The following is an 18,093-nucleotide window of genomic DNA, read 5'->3' on the forward strand; positions in this document are numbered from 1 at the left end:
CTCCGGTGGTGCAAAGGGCCGACTTGAAAGATCTCCATCCTGAGCGTTGTTCAGCTATCGCTTTACCCTGTTGCCAGGTTAAATTTTGGTCGACTTTTATTTTCATATTTAGGCTTCGCCGGAATGAACCTCTGGGTCTGCCTCTGCTGCGGTGTCCCGCTGGGTTCCAGCCTAATGCTTGTTTACAGATTTCGTTTCCACCCCTACGTAAAGTGTGGCCGATCCAGCCCCACTTCCGATTCCGAATTTCTGTTGCTATCGGCCTCTGGTGACAACGACGTTGGAGCTCGTTGTTTGAGATCCAGTTGTGAGGCCACCAGGCCCGAATTATATACCGCAGGCATCTGTTGATGAACATCAGAGCGCCGTTGCGCGAGGAGTGCACCGTCATCAGCCAATTCGAAGTCATTTAGGTGCTCCATGGTTATGACTGCCATGACAGCCCGCCGTTTGGTTCACGGTCAATCGCACCTGCCAGAATCTCATTGATTACGATGAGCAAAAGTAACGTTGATAGAATACATCCTTGCCTCACACCAGCTACGACCCGAATAGGGTCGGACAAGACCCCATTGTGCAGCACTCTTCACGAAAAGGCCTCGTACTGTGCCTCGACGAGGCCGATGATTTTCTCAGGAACCCCCTTGCGTCTCAAGGCGTCGAAAGCTTTTTCGTAGTCAATGTATACCAAGTAAAGGGACTCTTGGAATTCGTTGCCCTTCTCCAGAATGATGCGGAGTGTGACAATATGGTCCACACAGGATCTACCGGTACGCAATCCGCCTTGCTGCCGCCGGAGAGTCGCATCGATCTTCTCCTGAATCCGGGCTAGAATAATTTTGCACAGAACTTTGAGAACGGTGCACAGCAACATAATGCCTCGCCAGTTATCGCATACAGTCAGGCCACCCTTTTTGGGCACCTTTACTAAGAAACCTTGCATCCAGTCGACCGGGAAAGTGGCGGTGTCCCAGATATTACGAAATAAACGATGCAGTAGTTGAGCGGATGTCATGGGGTCAACTTTCAGCATCTCAGCTGATATGCGATCGACCCCTGGGGCTTTATAAGATTTCATGCTTTAGATGGCTGTTTGAATCTCTAGCAGTGATGGAGTTTTAAAATTGACGCGCGTCATACATCGATTCCTTGGCAGATCATGCCTAGATGGTGGTGGCCTGGCTTGAACAAGTTGTTCGAAATGCTCAAACCAGCGTTTCAGCTGGTCAGTTAGGTCGGCCAATAAATGATCATTCGCGTCTTTCACAGGCATCGTTGCATTCATCTTCGCCCTGCTTAAGCGTCGTGAGATATCGTAGAGGAGGCGAATGTACCCGGTTGCAGCGGCTCTCTCTTCTTCGTCTGCCAGAGAGTCTGCCCACGCTCGCTTATTCCGTCGACATGAGCGTTTTACTTCCTTCTCAAGAGCCGAGTATCGTTGACAGGCTAAGACTCTAGCTCCTCTGTTTTTTGTTCGCTCTATCGCGGCTTTGGCTTATCTTCGCGCTTCTATCTTCCTCCAGGTCTCATCGGTGATTCATCGGCAGTTCGCCCAGATTGTTCTCGCTGGTGGCGATGAAGGCATTCTTGATAGCGGTCCATTGGTCTTCCACGCTGCCACCTTCCGGAATATCTGCAGCACGCGTCTCCAGTTCTTCAACGAAGGACCGTTTCACCGTGGCATCTTCCAGTCGGCGTGTGTTGAACCGTCGTCCAAGTCTCTCCTCCTGCCGACTAATCCGCGCAATATGCAGGCGTATTTCGCCGATGAGGAAGAGATTATCAGACGTGATATCGGCACTACGTTTATTCCGTACATCAAGAAGGCTCCGTTTCCATTTTCGGCTGATGCAGATGTGGTCGATTTGATTTTCTGTAAAGCCGTCCGGGAGACCCACGTGACTTTGTGAACCGGTCGATGAGGGAAGAGCGATCCCCCGATCACCATGTCGTTATTACCACCAAATTCTGTGAACAGCTCTCCGTTTTCGCTTGGAACCGGCTTCATAGTGCTGGGCAAGATGTACCAACGCGTGTTTGGGCGGCAGCCAATCAACGCAAGGATGTGCAAGCTGAGGATAGTTAAAGTTGCGTAGTTAAAGTTTCAGGGGCATTCTCGAGTCCCTTCGAAACGCGCAGAGGGTTATGACAAGGTGATGGTCTTTCGTGTCTGCTATTCAGCAGCGCTTTGGTAATACGAAGGTCAGAGTTCGACACGAATGGTACGATTTTCACTAAGTCCGTCCAGTTATTTGGTTATAGATATTATAGATATTACATAGATATTATGGCACGTCACTTTGAGAAGATGGGGAAAGCCTACATCAGACTGAAAGGTGATGCTAACCGGTTTGGACTAGTCATCAACATGTCGAAGACGAAGTACATGATAGGAAGAGGTTCAAGAGAAGACAACGTGATCCATACACCCCGAGTTTGCATCGGTGGTGACGAAATCGAGTTGGGTGAAGAATGCGTGTACTTGGGCTCACTGGCGACTGCTGAAAATGATACCAGCAGAGAAATTCGGAGACGTATCGTGGTTGAAAACCGTGCATAAGTTGGACTCCGCAAGACACTCCGATCAAATAGGATTCTCCGCCGTACCAAACTGACAATCTACAAAACGCTCATAATAGTCCGATAGTTTTCTACGGACACGAGACCTGGACGATGCTTGTGGAGGACCAACTTGGAGTTTTCGAAAGAAAAGTGCTGCTTACCACCTATGGTGGGGTGCAGATGGCGGACGGTAAGTGGAGGAGGCGAATGAACCACAAGTTGCATGAGCTGCTGGGAGAACCGTTCACACTGTAAAAATCGGACGATTGTGGTGGGCCGGGCACGTAGCCAGAATGTCGGACAGTAACCCGGTGAAAATGGTTGTGGACAACTATCCAACGGGCACACGCGGGCGAAGTGCGCCGCGAGCAAGGTGGATCGATCACGTGAAGGACGATTTGCGGACCCTTCCTAAACATCGTGGTTGGCGAAGTGCAGCCATGACCCGAGCCGAATGGAGATGACTTGTATGTACTGCACAGGCCTTAATCTGAGTAAAAAAATAAATGACACCGCAGCAACGACCAATTCAGATCAATATTGAGAAATGTCATTTCGGCGTCATGGAGCTATTTAACTGACAGCTGTCTTCGAAAGTTTTTTTACGATTCTGATTTTTTAATGACATGACTTTTTGTCACAGATTTGTGATTTTGCTCTAATATCCTACACTTTGTATTTGTAACAATGATCTGTTAGAAAAAGTTATGGAATCCTTGAATCGTTACATGTTCATCAAAAACATCGAATTGTAATTAATTGCATATTAGTCGGCAACTCTGCCATACGAAAATCATTTTTTGTTAAATATATTGGCTGTGCATATGCACAGCACCTGTTTCGAAATGGACAAATGGATATGAAATGTGTGAAAAAGAGTCCACGTGCCTTGGAGGGACTTGAACCCTCAACCTCCTACTCTATAGATAGGCGTGATAACCCCTACACAACAGGACCACTTAAAGGTCACGTTTGCGGAAAAGCCATCCTATTCCGAATTCCAACATCCACCGCAGTTAGAACTTTTTTGCAAATTTCATATGAATTTGTCCATTTCGAAACATGTGCTGTGCATATGCACATCCAAGATTTTCGAATTGTAATTAACTTTTGAAAAAAAAAAAAATGTTAGAAAAGTAGAAATAGCGATCTTATGACATTTCTTAGCACTGACCCGGAGTCGACAAAAGAGGCTGACCAAAATCTAATCTGGCAACCAACATGTTGAAGTGATAGCAGACAATCGCCCATTATAGAGAAGAGTTGTCTCACTCGGGTGCAAAACAATGGTGTCAAACTGGGAAGAATTCCTAGTCGATTGTAAATTGTTTCAAAATTAACAATAAAAATTGTATTATTTTCACAAAATACGGATGAATATATGTTGGCATACATTATCTTGACAGAAATGGATAATTTACTGATGTTATTTATCGCTCGAATGGACTCCTTTTCGTTCTGGATACAAATAAAAACGAAAGAATGATTCCTGAAATTGTCGCATAATTGCGATTAGCAAAGTTGTTTGTAGCTAATGTAATGAAAGAAGTAAGCAACCACATTCCTTTATATAGTTTGCTCTCAAATGTCATGGGAAACATTTGTCATATTTCTACCTCACTTACTCGTGACAGAAATAATTAACGGCAACAAGGCTTCTTATTCGGCATGAATACTTCATACCCTCTTTGTGGCGCACTGTAGGTGTCGTCCCCTAGACATCCATATCAAACGATAAATCTATTAGGACTTCGTCATAGGACAGCCCTGGGTCACTTGCGTTAGCCTTGGAGGAAATAAAATTAGCTCGAGGGTACGCGCTACTCACACAATTCGGGCGTCATCAACATTTTATGACCTATGACGCGTGTGCTCACCTCCTACATACGAAACTCCAATGACATATCCAAGACGACAAACGAAGGCGAAGGATTTCCCAAGGGACGGAGCACTATACCGCCAATATGCGCAAGTAGGGCACATCTTTGCTCTATTTCGTATTCAGAAGTGAACGACTTCTACCTGCGAATAGTGGCAGTTTCAACTATTACTTCGGGGTTAACCAACGTCGTACCAAAACACAAAAGAAGTAGGAATTGTAATAAACAGCAAATGGGACTCAGACCAGGGATTTAAATTCTTACCGTAGAAGGATTTCGGAACGAAGAAGTACTTATTAAATTAGATTGAAGCCATACCGAAGGAACTGTTTCCAGATACGACAAATAGAATCTTTATTGTAATTTAAATTCATGAACTACCCCAAACGAGTTTGGTCTCTCGTATGCCGTTTTGGGATTATCCCAACCTAATAATTAATAATTATCTTATCATAATCTAAATTATATATACAACTCTAATTTCCTTAATATTTCCACATATCACAAACAGTTTTGTTTCTGCTTATCTATGAATGCATAACTACCCACGACGGAATGCATACAAAAGATTCTCTTTCCCTCCCCCTGTCGCTAATTATCTACGCTTGGCTCAGGTTCAAAATTCCACACATCCCGCACTGGAAAGGGCAATCGTCTGCTTCATGCAGCATAAAATGTGTCATCAGCTCGGATTCCTCCTCGAAGGATTTGCTACATATGACGCATTTGAACAGCCTCCGTTGGTCTTCTTCGCGGTGAACGGTTTCGTTGTGTTTGGCAAAGGCTGCCTCCCCGTTGAACTCCAGACCGCAAATGGCACAAATTAGCAGTTCTGCCTTTCGGTGGCACTTTTTGTGGAATGTCAGGTGGCTTAATTTAACGAACGTTTTACTGCAAATTCCACACTGGTGGGCCATTTCGTCCCTGTGGATGTGTTGCATATGGCGCTGGTAGGAGTTTTTGTAGGCGAAATTTCGGCCGCATTTAGCACATGAGTACTTTTTATCCTTGGTATGGGTCATTAGATGATCCTCGTAGTGCGATTTAAAGCGGAAAGTTTTGAAACAGGTCGAACACTTGAAAGCGTGTTTCCCATTGTGCAACTGCTGGTGCGCCTTCAAATTGCACGACTGGGTGAAGGACTTCCCACAAACATCACAGATAAAAGGTCTCAGTCCGTTGTGCACTTTTTCATGCTTTTTAAAAGCGAACTTTGACTTGAAGTCTTTCATACAAATCTCACATGTGTACTCTTTTTTGTCTTTGTGAAGCTCCTTATGAACGGTTAACGCACTTCCCTGTACGAAAGTTTTCCCGCAGATGTCACACCGAAAAGGTCGCTCCCCGGTGTGGATCCTCGAATGTTGGCGCAAATTCGACCGGAGCTTGAACGTTTTCCCGCAGATGTGACACCGGTTTGGATTTTGTCCCGGATGCTGCTCGACGAGATGGTCACGAAGCAGTTTCTTCTTTGGAAACATTTCCTCACAGATTTCGCATTTGTATGATTTATTACTACTAGCCTTCCGCTTTTTCTTGTTCTTGATAAGAGCAGAATTATCGTGCTTCCCTTCACCCTCATCATCTTCCCCGTATCCGTTGCAGCGGTCGTCTTTGGTATCCGGTATAAGGTGGTTATTGTTGTTGTTGTCATCCGGCAGACTTTGATCATCCCCGGAATCGTCCGTCGCGCTAAAGCCAATTCCTTCGTCGATGCTTGATGTGGAGTCTTCTAGCACCGCATCTTGTATGACTTTTGGACCGCGGCTAAACGTGAACAAGTCCAACGTAGGATAGGGAGGTGATTCCAAGCAAGCACCAATCTGAAACAAAAATAATATATAAAAAGTTAATTATTGTTTGTAGTGGAAAAACAGTATTATGTACTATTCAAATAAGATGAGGTACAATTTGATATAAATCTTAAAGTCTATCATTTAAATATATATAATGCACTTTAATTAAATTGTTTCTCCAATCCTAAATCAGAATATCAGAATTAACCATTAAAGACAAAATATGCTTAATCCAGACCAACATAAAATATCAATAATATTTATAGATCTCACAAATTTAAATTCAAAGCTTTCACACTTTAAATAAATCACAGTTTTCGGTGAAATTAACTGATCGTTAAAAAATATTACAGATTTACCCTAACAATGGAAAAAACTACAAAAAATACCGAACAGTTCTGCTGTTGAGATTTTGGTGAAATTCGCAGAAATCTGTGCAATGAGTTAAGTGTGTTACCTTCATAATATTTTTTTAATCACTTGACAATTCGTAAGTAAAGAGTGAAGAATTGAGGATTCGATAAGCTGTCGAACTTTTCACTGAGCTATCGAGATCTATCTGTTAAGAAATCGGTAATTCATTTACCAAGGCCGTTAAAATAAGTTTAATGGTGTACATTATAAATCTTATTAAAGTGCGGCACTGTGTCTGTGCATGTTGGTATGGTGGTAAATACTTTTAAATGATTTTTAAGTATGTGACATTCCAAATTTTACAATTTTTCAAACTAATTCTCGTGAAAAGCATAATTTTACGTCCAAGATATCTTAGTTTATGCATGTGATTCAAAATGAACAAAAAAAAACTCGTTTCTGGGTTCAATAGAATACCATTCTTTCAATTATAACACAATCCGTTGCCCAAGACGAATCTCTTCCAAACAACTTAAGCCACAGATTCCAATACCATTCCGCATGAGCTTGCCACGAGTGCTGAGGTATACTCGGTTAGGCGAATGACTGCATCATAAATTTCTTCCCATTCCGATAGACCCTAACATCATGGAGAGCAACTATGAAATGTAGGTCAACATGCTTATTGCGTATACCAAACGAGTATAGATTTAGAGCACTATTTCAATACTTGCCCTGAAATTTGAAAAGTCATATAAAATTCGATACCCCCGGATAAAAATGTCCACACAATATCCCGTTGATATTCTTAAAAGCTTTCCGTAAAAGTAGAGAAGAACCTGTCGAAATATTGACCTGTCCTGTTGAAATCCAAAAAGTTTTATTCAAAATTCCAAAAAAATTCCGTAGTCCCGACCAAGTTTCCGTGAAAATTTATAAAAAAAATAGCATGGAAATTATGAAGAATTTAAGTTCACAACGTGAAATTTTCCCTTGGAAGTTCCAAAGAATCATCCACGAAAGTTTAAAATTTAGATATATTCCTTTGAGAAACTTCAAAGAATTTCTAGTCGCGATAAAACAATTTAACCGGACAGAGCCATTTAGCCGAATATGTCATTAGAACGAAACTCATCTGGTCGAATGCTATTTGGCCGAAAACAGTATTTTACCGAAAAAGACATACGGCAGAAAACATCGATCGGCCGAACTGGTCATTTGACCGAATAGGATGCTTGGTCGAAATCGCCTTCTGGCAAAAAGGGACATTTGGTCGAAAATGACATTTGGCCGAACGGGTTGACATTTTTGGCTTTATGATCCTTTCAGCAAATTACGGTTGGAATAAATCGTTCGGTCTAGAAACATTTTCGGTCAAATGGTCCTTTCTACCAATTCGGCAATTTCGATGCAACGGCATTTTCGTCCAAACGACCTATTGGGGCAAACAACTTTTTCGGTCAATACCAGTTCGGTCGAATGCCAAACTAGCCAAAGTCTCTCATCGAAGAATGTGGACGAAATGGCGGTGACGTTTTGTGCGGAAATTGTGTCGTGGCTGCACTCTAATGTGCCGCATAAACAGCTGTTTGGAGCACCCGTGCACTAAAGGAACTGAAACGCACACGTAATGTAATACACAGCAACGCAACCGTTCGTAACAATAAGACTGCTAAATCATGTTATTTTTGTTACCCACAACTTACTGTATTTGAAAATTCAAAATATTTAAATGCGATAATGTACCCCTAGGTCTTAGTTAAGCACACATTACACTACAAGAATAGTAAAAAAGCGTATTGGAAGCGTAGTTCAGTGGACATGAGGTAGATTTGGTGTCTACGGTCGCATGAAAAGTTCAGCTGAGGGACTAACGAATATTGGATAGAAGAAAGCTCGCTGTTCTTATTTGACTTTCATCGATATTAGACGTATTTAAAATTGATCGTTAGAAAGATTGCTAGTAGAAGTGAGTCGTGCGAATAATCATAGTGAGTTGGTGGAGCTTTTGGTTAGATCCTGGATCAGGACCCGTTATTAAAAACCGCTAAGGTGCAATCGATCGTCTTCCCCCCTTGGTTGGGAAGTGTGAATACCGTGTGGAGTCGCGGTCCCTCGAGTCTGGAGATAACGCATAGAACAGAACCAGGACGGCTGTATTCCTGAGGTCGGTGAAGACGCCTGTTGGATCAAAACTCCGAACAAACCACTGTGATTTGCTTAGTATCTCCCGAACCGACCTTGACTCAAATAAGCATAGGGTACCCATAGGTTGATACCTTTTTTCTGGTACGGCTACTCTTAGCCCTCGAGGAATCTTCTACGATACCCAGAAGAGGTATCGGTTAAACCCTCAGACTGCTGGTCTGACCAACGGCAATCAACGAGGTGGGCTCAAAAGGCCTCGTTTGGTCCTCGAGTCCCAGGGTCGTTTTTCGAGGATGTGTGGGGGGGTTTTCGGACCTTGTTAAGTATGGATTGGGGGTTAGTTTTAGAACATTTAATTTACTCACTTGCAGTGTTTTACAGAAGCTCGTGTCGAACAAGAATGGTCGCAGTCGTCACTGCGGGGATGCGAGCTGCCGAGCGTTTAACGAGGGCAGCGGGGTGGTTCATGGACGGTTACGGAGCAGGCAAAATGTTGGCGGGGAATGCGGCACGGTGCACAGCGAACAGGCGATGAAGACGTACAGCTTACCAGTATCGGGCGATCGAACAGCTTGGCGGCGGGGCTTTCAATGGCTTCGGCTTGGTCGAGCAATCGTTCGGTGGCGTAACAGCGGTTGAGAATATACGGGAAAAATACAGGTTCCCGACGACCACGCCGGAGTGGCGTGGTGGCGCAAAAAGTAAGATGGCTTCGCTTTGCTGGTAGCGGACTCACGACGGTCAAACCGCGAGTGGTTGTTGCACACGTTAAAGCGGCGGGGTGGAACTGACTCCAAGATGGCTTCGATTTGCTGGTGACGGACTTACGACGGTCAAACCGCGAGTGGTTGTGGCACCTGTTAGAGTGGCAGAGTGGAACTGACTCCAAGATGGCTTCGCTTCGGTGGTGGGGACGGTTGTGCGGCGGCAACTCCGTGATAGAGGGAGGCACGAGAAGAACACAATACCGACTTACGTAGTTCACTATACCTCGGCGTGGTTGCGTTGGGTCCAAGGGTTCCGGATCCCGAAATCTCACCAAAAATCCACTTCAGTCCTTCTTGGGGGAATAACTCCCTACGGCTATCAACTTGTCGATGTGCCGAAATACAGCGATCACTCGAAATTCCGATTAGTTTTAAAACTTTTGATCTTTCTCGTTCGGCGGTTGGGATCCAAGTCTCTACACATTTTTTCTGTTCCCATCCCCGAGGTTCGCTCCCTTTCATTCTGCCCCACTTTCCGGGTGGACCTTGGAAAAGCATATCCGCTTTTCTTTCCGCTGACGTTCTGTCACACCACGGTTATCGCTACCATTAACGAATCTGGTTCTGTCATAACGCCCACCTTGGTAGCGCTGTACCGAGTAATAGGGTTCTAAAACCTTCACCCGCTCCAAAAACCACAACAAGGCGGTGAAAATCGCTAAATGTTTGTATTGTTTTTCTCTCTACTAAATTAAACAATTTTGTAACCATTTGTCGGTTACAAGGTTAATGATCCGGCCGGACAGGTATTGTAAAATACCACAACACGATACACACACTCACACAGCGCAGCGTTGTTAAATTTAGGGCAATATATGTGGAAATGGTTGAACACTAGCTTTTGATTTACTCCCACAAATCCAAGATCTTATTAGCAAAGTAGAAATCAATTCAGCCGACCTTGAGACCAATAGGGAACTCCAGATCAAGCTAGCCTAAAAAGAGGTCGTTGAAGCACCCAGACTCACACGGCAGGCCGTTGCTTAGCCAAGCTTGCCGAGACCTTTGTCCTGGCAGTCCACGTGCTGTCCATCCTAGCAATTACAAAGCTTCGTAACTTACGTACCCCGGGGACAGTACGTTGCTTTCATCGAGCCAGTAATGCATACCGCCATATGAATGCATCTTTGTACAAATCGCATGTGTTACGAGTTCAGCCAAGCTTAAGAAGAAACCCTAGAGGATTTTGGAGTTGTGCAAATTCCAAGAGGAAGTCTGAATCTGTCCCCATCAACCGTTTACCTTGATGAAACGGAATCTAGTTCAGCTGCAATGTCCTGTAAGTTATTCGCCAAGCATTTCTCATCAGTATTCTCGACAAGAAGCTGAGTTAGCAGCTCTAAACGTTCCGATGGATGCGGGTGACCTTAAAACATTTACGATAACCTTAGAAATGATCATAGCGGCAGCATCAAAGATGAATAATTCCTACTCTCCTGGCATTCAGCCGTAATATTTCGTCGCTGCGTAAGAGCTCTTAGACAACCCTTGTGCCACATTTTCAACCGTTCATTCGCTGAAGGAAAATTTCCTTACGTATGGAAACAATCGGTAATGATGCCGGTATACAAAACGGGTGACCGTCGTAACGTTAAAAATTATCGAGGGATAACTAAACTTTCAGCTGCTTCTAAATTATTCGAAAACAGAGTGAGCGATGTGATTCTCGAGGGCGCTCGAAATTTCAATTACTTTGACCAACATAAATTTATGCCCGGTAGATCAGTTTCTACTAACTTGATGGAATTTACATCGACGTGCATAACACAGATCGACGTCGTCTACACGGACCTGAAAGCTGCCTTCGGTAAAAATGACCACCATTGCGTGTGAAAATCGGCTCCTGTCTTTCAACGACTTTTTCTAATACGTCTGGGGTCCCGCAAGGTAGCAATCTCGGCCCTCTCTTGTTCGCATTGTTCTTCAACGACGTGACGTTGCTACTGAGAGGTGATTGTAAGCTTGTATATGCAGATGACTTGAGGATGTATTTTATTAAACAGCATCCCCCGCTAATCCGGACCTCACTAATCCGACGACTCGTTAGTCCGGATCTCGCTAATTCGGAATTCTCCCAACACCCATTTAAACACATTATGCTATCAGTTTTCATATTTGTGCTGTGATTTTTTTATGAATCATTTGTATGGATTTGACAGTCGGATTAACGAGAAAAATCTCGATAGTCCGGCCAAACATTTGTCGTATCAGCAGGGGTATACTGTACGGTAAATTGAAGACTGTGAACGCCTCCAAGCGCTGCTATTCATTGTGTGGTGCAGCAATAACAAGCTGATTGTTAGTGTCCCTAAATGCATGATGATAACGTTCCATCGCATTGCATCGCCAATTGTCTTCGACTATTGCATTAACGGAGTATCGCTGACAGGGTACAACAAGTTAAGGACTTAGGTGTTATGCTGGATGCTAAATTGTCGTTCGACGAACGTCGCTCGGCTGTTATCTCTAAAGCCACTTGTCAGTTGGGTTTTATCGCCAAGATTGCTAAGTTTTTCACAGACCCATATTGCCTGAAATCACCCTGCTGTGCCTTGGTTCATCCCATATTGGAAACAGCTTCGATTTTTTGAGGTCCATACCAGGTTTCATGGTGTTTGAGGATTGAACGCATACAGAAGCAATTTATTCGACTAGCCCTGCGAAACTTGCCATGGCGATATTCTTCAAATCTTCCTCCGTATCCTGATCGGTGTAGATTTCTAGGACTGGACACGTTACAACGACGAAGGAAGATCCAGCAAACGTTATTTGTTGGGAAGCTTCTAACTGATGAATCTGACTCACCGCATCTACTGTCACTTTTGGAGTTCCGTACACCTGTTCGCGTACCACGAAACTGCTACAACCTAGATTCCACAGAACGTCATTTGGTTACAGCGTGCTTCCAAATGTTTACGCAGGTGGAGAACCTGTTTGGTGAGGCGACCAGTAGATTTTCGAACAAGCTGTATAAATCAATGTTATTTTTAGTATTGTAGTAATTGTAATTTGATCCTCTATTATTCATAAAGACTTCGGGTCAGATGAATAATGTATGAACAAATAAAAAAATAACAATTCGGCTACACGTTCAAATTGCACAAATGTAAATCAGCTATTTGACCAGTGGCAATCGAAAAAAAAGTTTCCCGCCAAATGACGTGTGGCCAAAGAACAGGAAGAGCCGTTTCGCCGAAGTTTGGTCAAAAATGCCATTTGGCTGAATGGACATACGGTCGAAATTGGAGTTTGGCTGAGCTGTTCATTTGGCCGAAAAGGCCGTTTGACAGAAAAGGCCCTTTGGCTTGAAATGTAATATGGTTGAAATAGACATACGGTTGATCGAGTAAACTTGAAATTGTCATTTTGCTGAAAGTGCCATTTTGCGAAAATTGTATATAGCCGAACGGGTTGAAATTTTTGTCCATGTTACCCGCTTAGTGAATGAAATTTTAGGCCATTTGACCTGTTCGGCCAAACGACATTTTCTACCAAATGACCTATTCGGCAATATGACCTGTTAGAGTGAAGACTGCGGTGGGTCGGTCCCGTAGCCAGATTGTCGGACAGAAATCCGGTGAAAATGGTTCTCAACAACGATCCGACGGGAACAACCAAGCGAGGTAAGTACATAGCGAGCAAGGTGGATCGATCAGGTGGGGGACGATTTGCGGACCCTCCGCAGACTGCGTGGTTGGCGACGTGCAGCCATGGTCCAAGCTGAATGAAAATGACTTTTATGTACTGCACATGCCTACCTTAGTCTGATACTTACTTGATACTTGATGGGCTACAGCTCTTCGATGAACCTACGCCGAATGGAGTATCCTTCTCCACTGGACTCGATGCTGGACCAATCGCTTCTAGTCGCCCTGAACATTGAGCGCCCTCAGGTCCTCTTCAACTGCAAAAAGCCATCGTGTACGCGGCCTTCCACGAAGCCTGCGGCCTCTTCCGGGTTCTCTACTAAATATTATCTTCGTCTATCTCCGCACGCCATTGACAGACTCATAGAACCTCCGCATATCGTTCTGCTCCATTTTTTCCTGCGCCTCACTAATAACTTGTTCTTCGTACTCTTTCTTCTTCCTGCGGTGGGTTCGTTTTTCGGCTGCTCTTGCTTCCTTGTACCGATCTCTATTCGATCGGGTACCCGACACCATCATTCAGCTTCTGGCAACGTTCTTCTCGTCTGTCACTCTCTGACACTCCATATCGAACCAACCCGTCCTGGGTCGCCTCTGTGCAGTGCAGTGCAGTATTGTATTGGAGCTAACCACGCTTTCCGATGGGACTCGAACTCACGACCATTTCTGCCAAACGTAATTCGGCCGAATGACATTCGACCAAATAGCTTTCCGCCGAATACCTTTCGGCCGAACCTTTCCCTTTTGGGCAATTTCTCATGATATTTTCGAAGATTTTTTTATGGAAAATACAAAGTCTTTTCCCGTCAGAAACAGAAGAATTTACTACAAAATTCCGAAAAATTGCAGTTGAGATTCAATAAAAAAAATCATGTTTTTTCATTCTGAAATTCTCAGTTAGGAATATTATATTTTATTCGTTAAAGTTATAGAAAAGTAAATTCCAGATAGTTTCTCGTTAAAACACCTCAGAGATTCCCGCGAATATTCCAAATAATTGTAGATTCCAAACTGTGTGGCCTTGTGCCAACGCAAAAGGACCAGCTGTAGGGTTTCTTACCCCATTCCCAGCCTAACATGCAAACGACTGCATTTTTTAATTGATATTTATGACAGGAAGCAACTTTTCCTAAATTTCCTATGAACGATGGAGGATTTTTTTCATACTAAAAAAGACTCCTGGGCTTTTGGCAGCACGGTGCGGCTAGAATTTCTTATGCCGAGGTGAATTTTTGTTCGGTTTGAGGATACATTTTAAAATGTATTCTAATATGTTTATATTCGTTCTAGTGATATAAACAAATAGAAAAAATTAAAGTGCGTGAGTTTGGAATTATTGTGTGGTGATTAACAGCTTCAAGAAATGATTATATCGAGAACTGTGACGATTTTCAGGTAGGTGTTTATATGAAAATACCATTTTGTAAAAGTGGAAAGATTCACTCCGGCTCAGTGGTGTAGCAACGGAGAGCGATTGTTTGGAATCTACATTTTTATTTTCTATAATTGAACCAATTAGGAGTGAAACAAATAGTTGAAAATGATTGAGTATTGTGTGAAATAAATGGGAGACTTTTTCAAAATTATTAACCATAAACCTACGGCTTCCAAAAAGCATAAATCCTTATTTTTGTGTGCAGTGAGCCGGGAATCGGGACCATAGGCCCAAGTAGTGATTTACCCTATATGTTAGGCAATTTTCGGGGACAAAAAAGTACCTGGTACTTGCGTGTCGTCCGTAACTAATCAGGGGAAAAGTGGTTGCTTTGCAAACGTGTTGTAAGTCATGACCGACTGATGCTGAATTCAAATTTTACCGCGTTGGCGCGGTTGCGTATGGCGAATCACGTGAGACGTTAGATCGATAAGGGTCTGTCAAATATTACGTAACGCAGCAGGGGGTGAGGGGTTGTTTAATTTTTGTTCCGATTTGTTACGCAAAATATATGTACATATTAATTGTATAGAAAAAATATTTGATATATCAAGAAAAAAAAATTATCTTTAAACTAGCATAAAATATACAAAACCTAATGATTTATTGTATCGTGTTTAAAATTTTACCAGAAACATGATTTTGTTTCAAAAGACTGTTTTTGTTACGCGTTACGCATAGGGGTAGAGGTAGCTTTGAAATTTGTTACAAATTGTTACGAGTAGGTGGGGGGTTCTTAAAAACATCGTTTTTCGGGTTACGTAATATTTGAACAGACTCTAAGATAGATATCGGCAATGTATATTATGCATATTACACACTGTCAAACGAGAGTTCAAATAATTATAAATTCATGGCGCACACAAATAATTTCCTGCAAATTTCCAGTGGATAATAAAAAAAATTGAAAACATATTTTGAGTAAATTTAGAGGCATTTCGTGGGGAAGTTCATTAGATTTTCTGGAGAATTCTCCCGTTTATACTAACTTTTTGTCACTTACACCTCTTTGGGCTTGATCCCCTCATTTGTGATTACGACAAACAGTTGATGCAAAAGTATAAGATTGCCAGTGTCGCTCTTATTTGCGTGACCAACATCTAGTTGGCATCGGCCTAGCAGCCAAAGTACTGGTTCTTTTTTTTCCAGCCAGCTGCCATAAACTTTTTCAAGCCACCATAGACTTACTTTTTTTCAATACATATTTTTAAATAGCCTAGCCTTTTATTCACTATTTAAAGCAAATGATATTTATGAATTCTCAATCAGCCCTGGGACTGATACAGCACCAAGCGAGCGATCAAATCTTAATCCTGTATGTGGAGCAGTTGAAGGATGTGAAGAGCTCCCGCAGCATTAGTCATGGATGCATCGTGGTGTTCAAAATGCCGAAACTAGCACTGAACAAGGCCTTCAGCATAATTCAAAGGGTCTGCAGTGTGTGCCAGAGTGTCAACTCAAACCCATCGGATGGTGATGACCAGGGGCAAAGGTGCACTAGCACACCCAGAATTGAGTCCAGTACGGATGTAGGAGATCATATGAGTACTATATTCTCACTGCACGACATGAACCCGGCCGTTAGCACCAATAGCTGGAGCAACTGCGAGCAAGGTAGAAAAGGTGACGAACGAGGCCTTGATAACAGTAGCGATAGTTGCTTTTTTTAATGCTTGATTAGCGATAGTGGCAAACCCAGACCATACCATACAGACCGGATATCTTGAAGAGGCAGTAGTGCTTGCTGGGTGGAAATCCTGAACTCGTTATTCCGACTAATAGACCTGGGATGAGTCAAGGATTTCTGGATCGGCGCACATCTCTAATCTTGTTTTTCAATTATCATCATACTTTTCAAATCCACTATTGTTCGGCCAAAGGACATTTACGATCGTATGAACCGTTTGGCCAAACGACATTTTTGGCAATATAACTCGTCCGGCCAAATGACATTTTCGGTTAAATGCCCAAATCTGCCAAACGACCATTTCCGCCAAACAGCATTTTCGGTCAAATGATAAGTTCGGCCGTATGTACCTTTTGACCTTATAACCGTTTTGGCCTTATAACTTATAACCTTATAACTTCAAATTGTCAAGATGGAATTTGACTTTATGGCTTTAGGCCCAAAGTGTTTTTTTTTGGATCCGCGTGTGCCATGGTTGTGGACGCACGTAATTTTGTTTTCGCGTCGGTTTGTCTCGTTTTCGGAATTTTGCAAGATTCGGCGGGTGGTGAATCGGGCTACGCCACCCAGTCGATTCTGTGTTCTATTGATGATGATTTTTTTTTCTATTGTGTTAAGTGGATTTCGTGGATAATAATTACGATCGCGAAATGTATGAAACCTGCGCGTGTGAAGTTTTTAAATACGGAGGTGAACTAGCCTTGGGCTAAAAACCTCTTTAATAAAGATTTTAATAATAATAATAAGTTTTTAAATACAAATGGTGAACTAGCATATTTAAAGTGCTGTTCCTGCAGGCTTTGAACTGCAAGGCGAAATATTAATTTGGTGAGCGTGTTTCATGTTGTTTTTCCTTTGTAGGCTCTAGAGGGTAGTGGGTAGGGTAGGTAGAGGGTGGTGTTCCATTTGGTTCCGCTACTTTATTGTGCGTTTGGCGGATGCGTGTTTCGGCCTCAGCAGTGGGGCCGTCTTCGGTGTCTCGTGCTTGACTCGACTTCAAGTACGAGGTCGAGTCGAGTGCGAGACGCTGGAGGCGGCCCTGCTGTTGGGGTTGGGATACGTGTCTGTCGGGGATGCAGTGGGGTGGTGGAGTTGGGTGGAGTAGTGCAGACTATGACAATTAATTACATTCCACCAAAAATCTTGAAATAATTTTCGCATCGAAAGAGGTTTATTTGTTTTTACTTCTACCACAACTAAAGTATTTTCTGCTGTATTCATCTCACAACACGCCAATGAATTCCATCGCTTTTCAATTAGTCGATCCGTAGGTACAGTCAATCAAAAGAAATCGTCTCTGTGGCTTTGAACAGTGAAGTGCTAATGGAACAATCAGCAAGATCTGTAACACACACGTCATTGGGAATTGAGATAGTTGTAGATATTGATACATTTTGATATCATTCGATGTTTCAAGGTACATATCAGTTTTTGTATTGATTGTCAATATTTTCAACAGATACACGCAATAGAAATACTAAATCGCTATATGTCGCTGCATGAATTTTGTCAAATTTTTACTCAACAATGTCAATAATTATACAAATGCTAATAATTATAGACCATACAGAATACTGGAACATATTTATAAAAATATTTCTACACGATCTCGCTCCGGTTTTATTTTTCTCACCGTCTATAGGTTTACTGCTCCTTGAATTAATCTCATGTACTCATATCAACGTTGTTGATAACGTGACGTGACGTAAAAATGGGTGAATTTTTCACGGTGGGAATAATATCAATAATAACGTAGTACCCATTAATGGGTAAAGTCATCTAACCGTGTAGTGTAAGCTGTAATCAAACTATGATAT

At 42.8% G+C, this 18,093-nt stretch overlaps 1 protein-coding gene across 1 annotated transcript in view; it reads right to left on the minus strand.

The window, feature by feature from the left end:
- Positions 1 to 4,771: 4,771 nt before the first annotated feature.
- LOC134224883 (zinc finger protein ZFP2-like) overlaps positions 4,772 to 18,093 on the minus strand; it is a 54,449-nt gene continuing 41,127 nt past the window's right edge. Inside the window, exon 3 of the mRNA XM_062704523.1 lies at positions 4,772 to 6,265. Coding sequence (XP_062560507.1) covers positions 5,042 to 6,265 — 1,224 coding nt within the window. The 3' untranslated portion in view covers positions 4,772 to 5,041. The remainder of the gene's footprint in view (positions 6,266 to 18,093) is intronic.

This window comes from Armigeres subalbatus, chromosome 3, assembly GCF_024139115.2.
Source record: "Armigeres subalbatus isolate Guangzhou_Male chromosome 3, GZ_Asu_2, whole genome shotgun sequence".
Classification (NCBI taxonomy): domain Eukaryota; kingdom Metazoa; phylum Arthropoda; class Insecta; order Diptera; family Culicidae; genus Armigeres; species Armigeres subalbatus.